The sequence below is a fragment of the Erigeron canadensis genome, chromosome 1 (genome assembly GCF_010389155.1).
Source record: "Erigeron canadensis isolate Cc75 chromosome 1, C_canadensis_v1, whole genome shotgun sequence".
In the NCBI taxonomy this organism is placed as follows: domain Eukaryota; kingdom Viridiplantae; phylum Streptophyta; class Magnoliopsida; order Asterales; family Asteraceae; genus Erigeron; species Erigeron canadensis.
Window position 1 is genome coordinate 24,003,185 of NC_057761.1, and position 15,212 is coordinate 24,018,396.

General features: G+C 32.8%; 3 protein-coding genes across 3 annotated transcripts; 1 reads left to right on the forward strand and 2 right to left on the reverse strand.

Moving 5' to 3' along the window:
- Window positions 1-4,555: 4,555 nt before the first annotated feature.
- On the forward strand, window positions 4,556-8,197 carry LOC122606234. The gene is made up of 6 exons (XM_043779199.1): window positions 4,556-4,898; window positions 5,226-5,388; window positions 6,428-6,604; window positions 6,685-6,768; window positions 6,896-6,977; window positions 7,383-8,197. The coding sequence occupies exons 1-6, from the start codon at window positions 4,708-4,710 to the stop codon at window positions 7,844-7,846; spliced, it is 1,161 nt and encodes a 386-aa protein (XP_043635134.1). The 5' UTR covers window positions 4,556-4,707; the 3' UTR covers window positions 7,847-8,197.
- Window positions 8,198-10,142: 1,945 nt separating this feature from the next.
- Window positions 10,143-10,628, reverse strand: LOC122586058. Its single transcript, XM_043758169.1, has one exon. It carries the CDS (start codon window positions 10,524-10,526, stop codon window positions 10,239-10,241), a length of 288 nt encoding a protein of 95 aa, XP_043614104.1. The 5' UTR covers window positions 10,527-10,628; the 3' UTR covers window positions 10,143-10,238.
- A 1,696-nt stretch (window positions 10,629-12,324) lies between these two features.
- LOC122585962 (small heat shock protein, chloroplastic) lies at window positions 12,325-14,326 on the reverse strand. Its single transcript, XM_043758077.1, has 2 exons — window positions 14,036-14,326; window positions 12,325-12,856 (listed from the first exon to the last, which is right to left on the reverse strand). The coding sequence occupies exons 1-2, from the start codon at window positions 14,301-14,303 to the stop codon at window positions 12,417-12,419; spliced, it is 708 nt and encodes a 235-aa protein (XP_043614012.1). The 5' UTR covers window positions 14,304-14,326; the 3' UTR covers window positions 12,325-12,416.
- Between the last annotated feature and the right edge of the window lie 886 nt (window positions 14,327-15,212).

A 15,212-nucleotide genomic window follows, 5' to 3' on the forward strand; every position in this document is an offset into this window, starting at 1 on the left:
CGAGCATAGTAAGCGACGAAATACTTTGGGGAGTTGAAAATAAGCATAGATATGGAAACTCTTACAATAACCACATTAGTTTATTTGACGTAAAAATTTAGTAAAATTAAATAATGCATCTATCAAATTCAAAGTTTAACACTACGATTTTGTAACAACAATATTCAAATGTAAATTTATTTATTAAATGCAGTTACATCATAAATGAATATATTTTAATAGTAATCAATTGACTCGTTTGGAATAGCATTTAAAGCATACAACCATGTAACAACAAATGAACTTAAAAAATAAATATATACTTCATAGATAAGCAATCAATATAAGTTCAAATTCAATTCATAAATCATGAACGAAAGGTTAATTTTCAAAAACGAATAATTTATTGAATTTGAATAAAAAATTAGATTTTTTATTTAATAACCAAAAGGTAAAATAGGATCTTTTGAAATTAAAAGCTAGGATGAAAACAAAACAATATCACTATATTATATTAATTTAATGCTAAAATAATTCGATATAATTATTACTCTAGATAATAACTTAAATAAGTACGTCACTAAGTTTAACATTTAAAAACTTTTATTCATTATATAATCTTTAAATATTAGATTTGATTAAGTATTTTCTTTAAAAACATATCACAAAATAGAAAAGTGACGTATAACCAAAAAACTTAAAAAACTTAGTTGACACTAAAAAATTTAAGCCATATTAGCCTTAAGTTATCCACATCAAATATAAAGAGATTAAATAAATTAACTATGGATACATATTAAATATAAAGAGATTAAATAAAATGTTATAAAGAGATATATACAAAATTTACTTTAATGATCATGACATGCAAAAAATACAAAATATTTGAAAAAATTACAACTAAATAAAAATCCTAAATGCTATCTAGATACGTATGTGATGGTGGTTTTCTTTATGTCTTTAAATTTATAAAATGTTGTACAAATAACTATCTTAAACCACGCACACTTACAAGCAGAGAACCCGGTCAGTGTAGTATAGCCTAGTAATAAGCTACAGGATCGTTCGCATGGATGCTTTACACTACCTAATCTAATAATACGTGTAATTCTAGCGGTTGGGGGTTGTCACAATTTCCTATTAAACTAATTGTATACTGAAAAGTAAATAGAAGTCACAACCGATTATTCAGCGAGAGGTTTAGTCTGAAAATGTTTGAAAAGAAAGCAAATAACAGTAATTAAATTAAAATACTTGTTTGACATCTCCGATCTCATGGTACGACCAAATACTATCCTACTGGTTTGTTAGACTGTTAGAAACTTAATCACGACCCAGATTCTCATTAGATTCACTTTGCCTAATTACTAGTGCTGTCGTTAGACTCACACTACCCTATAAACAAATTCTCGTTAGATTCATTGTTTAAGCTTTATTGACCTAAAGTTTGTGTTACTAATTCATCTTTTAATTACCCGACTCTTAAGCCATGACCAGATAGTAATTATCTTCGGTTACCACAGTGCTCGTTTCCAAGTCAAAGGATCGCGTTTGACATTGTTAAGCATCATATTTTATTCATTCTAATTACTATGGTTCTAGATCCCTCGGTTACAAGTGAATCACCTTTTACATCTAGTTATAGACCGACTAGTGTTTTCCATCCTAGCACATTAGTCCTAGTATATGATCATAGACAACCATCAGAATTAAACTAATATATTCAGATATAGAATCTATAATATTATGAAAAACTAGTAAAACATGGATCTACGATAAACAGTAAAACACTGTAAAACAATAAACGTCTACATGATCACATTCATCTATTCAAGTATTCAGCCTACTAGCTTAGCATTATTAATGAAATAACAAAGTTTGAAAAGATGAAAGACATTGTTTAACAAAAGAAAGTAAAATAGAAAAGCTAAGAGGATGAAGATTGGAAGGCGTTAGAAGCTCCAAAACCTTCTGGAAATATGCAAAGTCGACCTAGGATTGATGGTGGGCGGCTAGGGCTGCTAAATCGGCTCTCTCTTAGGGTTTTGAGGGTTAGTTCGGCTTAAATAGAGAGTAAAGTCGGTTGCTAAACTGGGCTGCCCAACGGAGCTGGCTGGGCCTGCTAGCTGCGCTAGTGGCTCCTACTGCTGCTCACACGTCTTCGTTCGGCTCTTGAATCACCTCCTTGTGTCTTGTAACTTCATAGGCTTCGATCCTTCTTGAGCCACTTGATGCCATTTACTCTCTCTCGCATCTTCCGTGAACCTACATAAACATACGATTCATTAAGTACCAATAGTTCCGGAATAATAACTCATTTAGACATCGAAATGAAGCCTTTCAATATGAGTTTTTATCACATAATGGACGCTCATCAGTATGTCACTTAGGATTTTTCATATCATCTTTTATATATATATATTATTAAAATGAATTGCCCTTACACCAAATCACCTACAACTAGTTGTTAGCAATTGATATTTCGATTCTCTTAATGGGGAATAATGTAACAACCGTCACCCCGAGCATTCCCTCCGATGTACTTTTGTGGCTGTTGATCTTTTGTTCAATATCGATCATGTACGTATCAGAGATAGTCTATATTTGACGTCAAATATAGTACGTGTACATGTTGTTTTGGAAGGTTTAAGATGAATAAAGTGAAATTTGACGTTTCTACGAGTTCTAGTACGTTTAGAGGCAAAAGATTAGTGACGATGGTTGAAGTGCGAAAGTATAACTAGTTGAAAGAAATGCCAAATAGATATTAATATATTTAAAATCAAACCAATTAAAATTTATATGGACAAATATGATCATATTATATCCGTTGGATACTATTGAAAAATTATAGTCATTTATGATGTTAAAATAATTTAATGAGCCTCGGTTTCTTTTTGAAATGATCAAGACAATTGAGTTTACGCTTACGATCAAAGAGGGACAATTTTGGTCAAAGGGGCATCAAAACCCTAGTATGATGGAATGAAAAGGGAAGAAAGAGAAGGAGAAACACTTCTATTGTTTGATTCCACCAGAGAATGGAATCGAGAATGAAGAACTGAGAGTAATTTTCATTTTCTCCATTCTCTACAAATTATAGGTAATGGGTTAGAAAGATTTTTTTTTTTTTTTAAAATTGTGTGTGGATGTTATATGTGTTAATTTTAATTATAAATTAGAATTTTGTATTTCTCTTATAACCATTATCTGTTTGTACCAAACGATAGAATCTATTATCTTTTTAATTACTCATTCTCTTTCTCATAATTTTCATTGATAATTACATTTTCATTCCTTATTATTCACTCCTACCAAACATCTCATAAGAGGCAAAAGTGTTATGCCAACGAACCAAAGTTTGACAAGTTTTGGTTCCTTTTTCAACCAATCAAAAAGTGCCACAAGTCCTATTAGATTTATTTGCCAAAATTTGTCAAAAGCGAATGCATAATTCTAAAAAGTACCTAACACTTACTCATTTTTGGCTTAAAACAAATCTTTTATTATATTATATAACAACACATTACATTAGTTAAAATGTCAAGAGAACTCCAATAGAAGAGTATAAAATTTAATAACTGAATATAGGAAAAAAAATAACACCAAAGTCGAGTCAAAATCAATTGAACACTTGAAATATCAACCAACATACTATTTGAATTGTTCTTAATCAGGATATACATGCAAGTGATGATATATGCTACCTTCTAATCAAAGTCACCTTTAATCAGCCAATAGACCAACACAATCCTAAAGTGATACAAATCAACCAAATTGACCAACACTTCTCTGTCTCATGTTTAGCATTTTTTAACTAACCATGTGCTTAACTACTCTATCATAGACACACATGCAACTTTCGATAACTCACATAGTTTTGCCACAAGGTTATCTCGATGACTCGATATGTAATTAATCTTATTAAAATAATGAAACTTTCATATTTTTGACCCCATTTCTAAACGGTTGACCTGATGAAAATCATTAGTTTTACCCCTTTTTTAAAGAACTTGCATTAAATAATTAAACATACATAACAATAATATTGAAAAGAAAAAGTGTACACCCGTCCATTTTCTCACTCCCCATCCTCTTTTTCTCTCTAAAAGCCCCTTGGGGCAATGTGCGAGACGACCCGAAACATTCTAGAGCGTTCTCACGGGTTAAAAAAGTAATTTCAGGCCTCGCTCCGTTCAATCTAAACACAAACATACCAACCAAAAAAAAAGTGAACGACCAAAAATTATTTATTAATTTATTTATTATTTTTCATTGGTTGGCATTACCACAAGATACGTGGACTTCAAATTGGGCTCACACTTATCAAACAAACCTAGGAATCATCATCTTATGTGACACACTTGGCCACAACTGATTCATCCAGTTCCAGCTGAAATTTCAAATTTGCGGTCCATAATACTTTCTACTTTATTCAGCTTGTTGCTGCATCTTCAACAAACAAACAACATTGGCTGGCTGGCGGCCTTCATCTCATATTCCATCCTTATCCACTTTTTACCAACCCACAATATATATAAGAAAATCTTCCTAAGTTCCTATATCCCATCTTTATTCTTCCCTTATCTTTTCAACTCACTTTCTCTTAATATTTTATCTATCTGTTATATTATATATAATACTAGTAAAGTAGTTCTAATAAAATCTTTGTGGGTCGGTGTGTATATATTTGCTTGAAGACCCACATTGTGGAAATTTGTAAAGAGGATGATGATAATGTTGGTGTTTTTAGGATTTGGTTTCTTTGTTGGGGTTTTGGTTGGTTGGTTATGGAAACCCAAATGGGCTAACTTTTGCATTCATAATGGCAAATTTCAATATTCTGGTATGGGTTTCATACCTCCCTCCCCTGTCAACCAAACACCCACATTGGTTTCAAGCAATAATCCCAATATCAGGTAATTCTATTTCATTTTTCCAAGATTTTATATACTTATATTATATATATTGGCACTAGAAATTTAGAATTTAGGTGTGTGTTTAAATTTAGCTTAATTTGTGGACTTAATTTGATACTAGCAATTTAGAATTTAGGTAATTCTTTGGCTTATGCTTATTAGCTTATATTTCCATAAAGAAAATAAAGCCATAAGCTTTTGATGATAAGCCATAAGATTTTGCATTTTGTGACCATACCTATAGCTCTTTTGAGATATAGAGCATTATATTTAGTGAAGTTCATTAATAATCAAGGCTTTGTCATGAATTTATTTATGATATGCCAGTTCATCAAATGTTGCAAAAGAGGAAAACCATCTTCTTAAAGATGAAGATTTGAAGCATCTATGGCATCTTGTGGAAAAAAGAGATGGTGGTCCACCATGGAAGCATATGATGGATTGTTCAACACCAAATATGCATTATCAAGCATGGCAAAGAGATCCCGAGGTATTTTCTTCATAGCATTTCGTGCGTTTGCTTGTAAATGGAAAATTAGCATAGATAACAAGTATATTTTGTTAATATAGATGGCTCTTTGTGATTGAAATTTTTAAGTGATTATAGCTTATTGCGTTTTTTAAGCATAATAAGCACTATCTTAGTGTTTGAATGTAAAAGAAATATGTACTTATTTGCTTATTATATACTGAAATAAGTACCTTCTCTAGCACCATAGGAGAGACTTATTTGAATGGAAGGGGTTTTTGTAGGAGCTTAATAGGTTTAGTTTTTACATTGTTAGACTTTTTGTTTAAATTCTTTTGAGGTCAGTGGTAGTGGATATGATATGTGTCATTCATGGTAATAATTTCTATGCTATTCGCTGTTGAACTGTGTGCAAATGCATTTTGAAGTCGAATTTCATTCGGCTTTGCTGCTAACTGCCCGGTTGTTTAGGAGGTTAGATAATTAGTTGCACACTAGCAGCAATTGAAACTCCGAATAATCAGTTTCATACTGCTACAACAGTACTTGATTAGTATAGATAAAGTGAAATCACGTAATTACTCCATTTCTCAAGTCACAATACATATCTTGTTTCTTATTAACAAAAATATTGTTCCTATTGTTCATGTGTATGTATTAACAACTATGAGTGTATTACTACTTCAAACAACAACCAATCCATCATTAGATGGAGTGGTACCTGTTACCAATGCAGCTTGGGCCCGCATGTGAAGTTGAGAGACGCGGATTCAATCCTTGGGGATGCCCAAATCATGTGGGTGTATTAAGTGAAAGTATTTTACCGGCATCATAACCCTTACGGGGTGGGATGATGGGGATCCGATGTGGTTCCGGGGACAGGGTGCCCTCCTTTACCCTTTTTTACTACTTCAAACAACAAGAACACATCCAAGAATTATTTTGGGCAATCTTTACTAATATTATTCGTGTGAAATTAGCATAACTAATATTAAAACACACAACCAAATATTCCCTTATTTTGAAGTAATTCAGTTGTTCTCGTCTTGGATCTTGGCAGACAGGCCCTCCTCAGTATTGCAGCAAGACTGTGTATGAAAATGCCACACCTGAACTCATGAGGGATTTCTTTTGGGATGATGAGTTTCGACTGAAGTGGGATGATATGCTTTTACATGCTACAACCCTAGAAGAATTCCCCAAGACAGGCACGAGTGTAGTACATTGGATACGAAAGGTATATAAATTAAGCTTCCTTTATGTACTCTTCAGCTCCTTTTTCCATGTACACTCGTATTCTAATTCTTTTCTGGACAGTTCCCTTTTTTCTGCAGTGATAGAGAATACACAATAGCCCGTCGCATATGGGAACTTGGAAGATCCTATTACTGTGTGACAAAGGTATTATAGCAATATAAACATATGAATATAATAAAGTCGAAACTTCCTTCCTGACGTCGTTTATATTATATCTTTTTGGTTGCTTTCTTACATGATCTTTGAATCATCAACTTCACTCTTGTTCCAGGGAGTGCCTTGCCCTTTGGTTCCAAGGAAGCAGAAACCACGACGTGTTGATCTTTATTATTCAAGTTGGTTCATTAAATCAGGTAATTACGTTATTCTTATTTGAATGCATTTATGAGACAATGAGTCGATACTGAATTAAGCTGTTGGCTAAAATCAGAGGTAGCATGATAGGCAAATTGGATAACGGGTCAGAATAAGTCATTTTTTTAGTACTAGGCAAAATGTGCTGGGTCGGTTTAAGCTCTACACTTATTATTTCATTCATTACTCCTTGAATGAAATTATTGGCAGGTTGTATTGTGGTAGCAAAAATAAGAATTAGCTAACTATCAAATGTTTGACTCTGTCAACTGCCATTCCCCTCTTAACTACTTGAATAAGCTCTACCCAAGTTGACCCAATTATAAGTAGCTGAGTCAAACATGCTTGGTCTGGCTAAAGTTGTTGATATTTCTAGTGAACTTACATGATGTGTTTGATAACAGTGGAATCAAAGACCGGGAGTGAAAAGCCAGCATGCGAGGTAACGTTCTTTCATCATGAAGACATGGGCATCCCATGGGAAATTGCAAAATTTGGAGTACGGCAAGGGATGTGGGGAGCAGCCAAGAAAGTTGAGCGCGGCTTTCGGCTATATCAAAACGAACGATCTTTGTCAAAAAGTATATCACCTCATGTTGTCATGGCCGAGATGAGTACCAAAATTGATGAAGCCCACCTGACTTTGCTAGAATCTGATAAAGATCAAGATGAAAAAATGACAGAAACCAAAGTGGCTGTCCGGCAAGAGAAGCAGATCGTGGGAATGAATGTGCCTAAGCTTTTAGTATTTGGTGGAGCTGTTATTATGGCATGTAGTATTGACCGTGGTCTCTTGACAAAAGCCGCCGTGTTTGGTGTTGCCAAGAGGTTTGCGGCTTTAGGGAGTCAAGCTGGACCCCGGCGGTGATATTACTGTCCCAATTGAGTCTTTTTTGTGGTATCCAAATAGAAATATATGTCCAGATATAGGTGCTCGTGCTATCGATAATTTTGATACTTCAGGTAGAGGTGACAAGTTAAAAAAAAAAAAAAAACTCAAAAAGGAAGAAAAAAAAGAAGTGAAACCATTAAAAACTAATTCATCGGAATTGACCCATTACAAAACCGATGGTTCATTTGTTGACTTTTGATTAACCGATTAGTTGGGTTTGGTGTTGTTTACGGGGAAGAACCATCTAAAAACCGGCCCGTTTCGTTTTAAGTAATATATGTTGTACGTGGATATGATAGAAATAAAGTGGAAGTTCGGTATTTTAAACTTCATCGGTCTACAAACTTACCATAGTTCCATATGTGCTTGAAGTTTGAAGTATGTTGGGTTTCATGTAGTTAATGAGTTCTCGTTTAGGTTTTGAACTTCTACTAATTGTAAAATAAAACAGTTCATAACTTCGTCCAAACTTCTTTCAAATTGTTGCAATCATCTACTCTTTTTTTTTTTTTAATTTAGAACAGCGAAAGGCCGGACCATGGATATCCGGACTGGATACCGAGGGCCTACCCGATCCCTTCCTCCGCCCGCCCCACCCGGTAAATTCAACTTGCACACCAAGAATATTGGCTAGTAACAATACTCGAAATTGGATTCGAACATGTGACCCTTGTTATAACATCCAGGGTGTCCAACCACTGCGTTAGCAAGTGAATAAGTGTTAACAAAAACCAAATGTCAAAAAAGAAAACCTATGAGCACCCAGAATACGCAAAACCAAAATTTTCCGAAACACCTAAAACTGATCGGTCTTGATTTTTGATTATTGGATAACTAAAACTTCTGTTTTGGATTCCATTTTGGGTCAAAAACCGATCCATACTCATTCCTATATAGGTATTGTATATCATCAATTAGTTATAACTGAATGACCAAATCATCAAACAAAAATCCGTGTTCGTAGTTAATGATTTATTTTGTGCATTCGGACTAAAATGAGTCATTTTTAGCTTGGGTCAGTGAAGCTACCATAAAAACTCTATAAATCATTACTCATGACTGTTTAAAATTTATTAACCAGAAAAGTTACCAATTAACCAAGTATAATTAGTACCATATCCTTCAATAGGGACTCGCAAGAATATCACTTTTGAGAATTATTAATTGTTAATTAATCAAATATAAATTTATAGAGTTAAAGATCAAGATAATCATTTTCGTTAAAAGATCATATCCAAGTCGTAAGACCTTATTAGTCTAGAGCCATTTATACATGCTGTAATCGACATGAAAGACAATTTGATATTGATGATCTGGATTTTAAGCTATTTATATTTATTGCATTCATATATTGAAAGCGACATCTCTGCTTTCGGTAGATGTATAATAGGATTGGATGGTATTGTATTACAATCACAAAATTAATGGGGAAATTCCTTCGAGATAGTTCTAACTTGAAAGTTAAAGCATTTTTTCCCCTATATGAAAATTAAGGACCAAAATTTAAATATGATTTATTGAATCTTGACTAGGGATGGCAATGGGGCAGGATTGTCGGGGATCTCAATCCTCATTCCCGTACCCGATTTTCATTCGTATTCCCCATCCCCGTCGGGGAACTAAATTACATCCCTATACCCGTCCTCATCGGATATCGGAGATCCCTGTCAGGTATCGAGGATACCTTTTTTTTGATGAACATGGATTTATCTTGATATAAAATATGTAGGAAAATGTGTATTTCAATATTTTATTTGTATATATAAACTAATATATATGTTAAGTAAATGATTAATAAAGTATACAACACAAAAAGTACTAAATAAAAGTTCTAAACTTAAAATTGATTCTAGAATATAAATAAGAACTTAAAGTGATTCTAATAAATATATATAGTATTTTCGGGTTCGGGTATGGGGATCGGGGATTTACGGTTTCCCATCTCCATCCTCATCGGGGATTAGATTTACATCCTCATATCCGTCCCCATCCCCGGTCAACTCAGAGATTCTCCGGTCAAATCGGGTGCGGGTATTGGATTTCCCGTCAGGTACGGGTATTTTTGCCATCTCTAATCTTGACCCTTGATTTTATTTCCCTAACTTAACTCAAGTTGGAAAATTATGAGCGAATCCTCATCCAAAAATTAATCATAATTACATTACAAGTTGGTTAGCAAACTGGTACAACCAAATGAAGATTGGGCTAGAATGAGATCATATGATTCTGTGTTTAGAATGATTCAAGACGAAATAAAACCGAAAACAAAACATGAACAACATTTAACATCATGGAAATTAATATTAATACTATGTACAAAGGTGAAATTTGGCTACAACTTTTAAATGAAGAAATATATACTAATAGTCTAATAAGGTACAATTGTCTCAAAACAATTGATGCCATCCAACTCCGGGGCGAATCTAGGACAGATTTTCATTTTCGATGTGGGCTTTTTAACATTTTGAGACGTAGACGAAGACGAAGATGGAGACTGTTTACTTGATTCTCCATCTTCTGCTTTTATGATCACATTATCTAATGATGAAGAAGGATTTTGTTCTATCTTGTTGATGTTGGCATTGGTAACATGAAGCTTTCGCCCGATTGATTCGGCACAAAAAGCATCAATGGAACTAAATATTGACATTAACATTGTGAGAATTGCTATTTTTTGATTGTGATTTTTTTGTCTAATGACTACAAAATAAGAGATAAAATTGTTTAAATATTGATGAGGAAGACGATGAAGAATAATATGTAGAACCATCGAGAAAGCAAGGAATTTGTGAAGAAGAAGAAGCAAGGCATTACTTTTTATGGATGGAAGACTCCAAATTATTCCAGATTATTTATTAAGGAATCGATGGATTAGTGAAACTTCCTAAGTATGCCCCACCGCCTTAAACTCCTTGAGGATTCGATACAATTTTGTGTATATAATTAATTATCTAATCATCTAAGTTGGTGGAATAGTTTGGGGTTACCTGGACCTATAGGTCTCAGGTTTGAATCTCTATTCCATCAACTTTGAGATATGTATATAGTCCTTCTATGAGGGTTTGATTTGTGTATACTCAGGTTTAAGTCTGAGGGATCAAGGTTTACCCCTATTAATCGTCGTGCATTCAGGCGGATTAGTAAGGGGTTTTCCCCCATTGGGTATTTGAAATAGACATTTCTACTTTGAGGGAGCTCTCTAGCGCGGACCCGGTTAAAATAACGTATTGTCGAATCGCGACACGAAGTTTTCAAGTGAAATTCACCTTTAAAAAAAAAAAAAATTTAATTATTTAATCTGATGGTTTAAAAAGCCGAATGGTGCTATGGAAGTATGAACCAATCCATAAAGTGAATGTTATTTGCTTTGGTGTCCATACTCATTCGAAACACCGGTATAAAATAACACCCAATATAGACTACTTTTATGTTCTCCAAACAATTTTAGGGCCCTTGATTTGCCATACATGAAGATTAAACTTTTTACCTTTGTCCCATCAGCACCAAACCTTTATTAATTATTATACCGATGATCTAGTGTGTTTATTTTTTTTTAATCAAATGGATTATTGGTAAGGCTTAGGTTAAGTAGAAAAACCTATCCGCTAAAAATCGATCCTCTCCATTTCTAACTCAGTTTTAATTTGTTCAAATGTTGTATGTGGATTATCATGAAAAACATTGAAAATTTTGCATTTTGATATTTATTTTAGTGGACAACACTGCGTAATTGGCAATATTAGATGTGTTACGAAAAAATGAGTCAATCCACCCTTTTGGTACTCATGGTGTATTTTGAAAAAACGCATGGTGTATGATAAAAACGTACTCCATGAGCCTGTCCAGGAGCAGCCCAACCAAGCGTAACCAGTTCGGTCTGGGGTCCACCAATCATTGAATTTTTCGGGCCTGGCCCAGTCGAAGCCCAGTTTATGTGTTATCCGAGTCAAACCGATATTTCAATGGGTTTTGTTTTATACTTCTTGCAACTTAGACCATTCTTGTATGTCCTACTTATTTTACATTGAGTTGTTAATATAACTTTTCATAGTTCAAAATCAAAAGTTTTAGATTAACAGTCGTAAGTGGACGTGGTTAAGAATTTGCTTCATTCATTTACATTAATCATTTCCCAATTATAGCTTTCGCATATTTTTACATTCGCATCTATCATTCTATCTACAAACATTTAGAACTTTATTGGAAGAAATACTCAATTAATTACAACTCTAATGAGGGTATATATCATGAGGGGTTGGGTATTGTATCATGATTCCACATTAAAGCTTTTTCGTAGACAATATCCAACCCAACTTAGACGTTTCTAAAAAGGACACTTTCATATGTATGCATCCAAAAACTAGGCAAAAAAGAAAAGAACAATTAGAAGAAATCGAAAATTAAAACTTGATGTTATTTATAAATTTCATATATACTTTATATACATACTACAAACAAGTACTCCATTAGGTTTCCATACATGATAATACATCATTACATCTTATTAGTATCTCTCCACAGGAAAACTGTAAAATTTACACACTAATTACTGAATTTCGACATCAATTACTTTTCGTTCAACTTTAACCTTAGGAATGGAGATCAAAAGAACACCATTTTTCAAATCAGCTTTGATTTTATCTTTTACACAATTATCCGGCAAATCAATCCGAGTCTGATACGAGCTACTATAATTCTGTCTAGCCCATCCTTCATTTTGTTTTTGTTCTTCCTCTTGTTTCTTGTGTTCTCCTTTGATAACAAGCATGTTATCCTCTACATACACCTTCAAATCTTCCTTGGATAGTCCAGGCACATCAAATCTCATATTGATTTCATTCTCACCGTCTTGTATGTCCCATGGAGCCCGAATGTTCCAACCCGATTGGCTCCTCATAGGAAATGTCATCGAATCATCAAATATTCGGTCCATTGTGTCCAACATTTGCCGCATTGTTCTCATTGGAGACAATGGATCCAATAAACCTGTATTATTTTAAGGATTCCATTAAGATTCATATCTCTTTCAACTATTTTATGTTGTTAATTACAAGAGAAATTGGTTGGTGCTGCAACAGTTTCTAACTGCTCTGAGCGTAGCATTTAGAAACCGAGTGTTGCCGCAACTATTTTTAATTGAAAAAAATAGCGTTTGCCTTATAAAATTTTGCTCGGTTTATTAAAAATAGGTGTGAAGACAACAACACTCATTAGGTGCAACCCAAATGATTTCAACTAATAATAAATTAAATTAAGAATGAAAAAAAAATTGAAAATACTATATTTGGTGCAATTAATTAGTCCTTTGTAGAATTACACTAGATTATAACCCCGCGTAATACGCAGGGAATATAATATATATATATATATATATATATATATAATTAATGACATGTTGAACTGGGTAAAAATTGAGCTACTAAAAAAAGTGTGAAGTTAGATTGATGGTTGTTGAGATTCTGGTCGTTAACGGTGACCGTCCGGTTGGAACAATGGATACACCATCTGTTAACGGTCTCGCTAAGTAATGTTTTTGTTTGATTGAATGTCTTTTATGCATCCGAATATGTTTGTACTTGAGCTTTAACGTTTTGTTTGAATAATTTAGTTATTTACAAAAAATTTATTAACCAATTAAATTACCAATCTATACATCACATGTTGTGTGCTAATATAACTTAAAAGTTATGCATAATATGTTTACAATTTTCATACAACTATTTTTTTGATACATAATCGTGATAACTTATTATATTTTGTATTTTTTTTTCAATTCTTCATTAACTCAAAAATCGTTGAGTAATTATTGAAAAGTTATGTCAATCTGTGTATCGTACCGATTAAAAAGAATTTTATTAAAAAAAGTCAAAAGTTAATTTTAAATATAAAAAATGATATAAAATTTAAAAAATATTAGTTTTCATAATATATATTAAATAACATTAATAAATAGTATCTACAAATTTATATTATAAAATAAAAATTATTTAATTTATTGAATTAAAATTAAATCTAAAAAAGTTAAAAAAGGCATATGACATCATCGTTTTGATTTAAGGGCTATAATTAAAAGTTGAACTTTATCCAAAAGTCCAAATTTCTTTATTTTGAAATTAAGGTTTCTCTTTTATATATATTTAGAAATATATATGGTTTTCGACTTACCAAAGGGGGATATGGAGGACGAAGAGGACGAAGGACGACGTTTTTCAACCGCGGCACCTTTGTTTTGGGTGTTATTACTTAGTTGAACATCAATGGAGGAGTTATTATGATCATTTTGGGATTGAGCTTTTATTATGGGGACGAGTTTGGTACGCATTCGTGAATTAGGCTGGGCGAAGAAGGCGGGGCGAGCGGATTTCGGTGAAGGTTTTGAGATGAGGGTGTTTGAAACTAGAGGAGAAGAAGAAATACCACAACATGTAGCCATTGTTTAAAGGAAACAGGATGATGTATATGAATTTTTCTATTTTGATGATGAGGAATAAGGGTCGTGTGGTTGGTTTATATAATAAGCAGAAATAAATGGTGGAAGGTGATGGTGAGTTCTTGAAGGAACTGGAGATTCAAAAAGCAAACATAAATATCCCCCTGTAATGTGGTACAGTCTTTTGCTTTCCAAAGTGTTCTAGAAAAATCTACATGTTGTCAAGTTCCGTTTTAAAAATCTGTTTGGGTATATTAAGCAAAGAATATATATTACCGTTTTAATTACTCGTACTTCTTTCGGTATTTAGTTTGACTTTTTAAATTTTTTTCAACGGTTTATGTACAGTAACATTGTGATGCCAAAGTCTATGAAAGTAGTTTTTAAATGATTAGGGTTTGCGATATAAAAAGGGATTAGCGGCGCAACTTGTCGCCCGTTTGCCTTCTAATTCTATGTAAATTATATATACAACTGTTAATTATTTAATAAAATTCTTTTTTATTTTGTTATATAATATATAATAAAATTTAAATCAATCAAAATTGTTTTAAAACTCAATCCATTTCTTATATCTATTATTATATAATAATACAAACAAAAATAATTACATTTAAAGTTCAAAAATAAAACCCATAATGTCAAACTAGAACAATTAGATTAAGACAAAAGTAATACTTACTTGAAATATACTCGTATCACATAACACAAATTATAAATATCCTAAAAACCGTGCAATGGTTTTCTTGTACAATTATATATATCAATGAAATAATGGATCAGGTTAGGAACTTAGGATAGCGAAAATGAAAAGCGGCTTAGCATTAACTTTGATATACACATTAAATCGATATAAATCCACGGTTTCTACATATATGATTTTTGGCCCAAGTTTCTTATAGTGGGCTGCAA

Coding starts and splice junctions, on each gene's coding strand:
- LOC122586058 (XM_043758169.1), bottom strand. CDS start 10,526: ATGTTAATGTCAATATTTAGTTCCATTGATGCTTTTTGTGCCGAATCA.
- LOC122606234 (XM_043779199.1), top strand. CDS start 4,708: ATGATGATAATGTTGGTGTTTTTAGGATTTGGTTTCTTTGTTGGGGTT. Junction 6,605..6,684: donor TAGTACATTGGATACGAAAG/GTATATAAATTA, acceptor TTTTCTGGACAG/TTCCCTTTTTTCTGCAGTGA. Junction 6,978..7,382: donor AAGTTGGTTCATTAAATCAG/GTAATTACGTTA, acceptor GTTTGATAACAG/TGGAATCAAAGACCGGGAGT.
- LOC122585962 (XM_043758077.1), bottom strand. CDS start 14,303: ATGGCTACATGTTGTGGTATTTCTTCTTCTCCTCTAGTTTCAAACACC. Junction 12,857..14,035: donor GTCCTCCATATCCCCCTTTG/GTAAGTCGAAAA, acceptor AAAATAATACAG/GTTTATTGGATCCATTGTCT.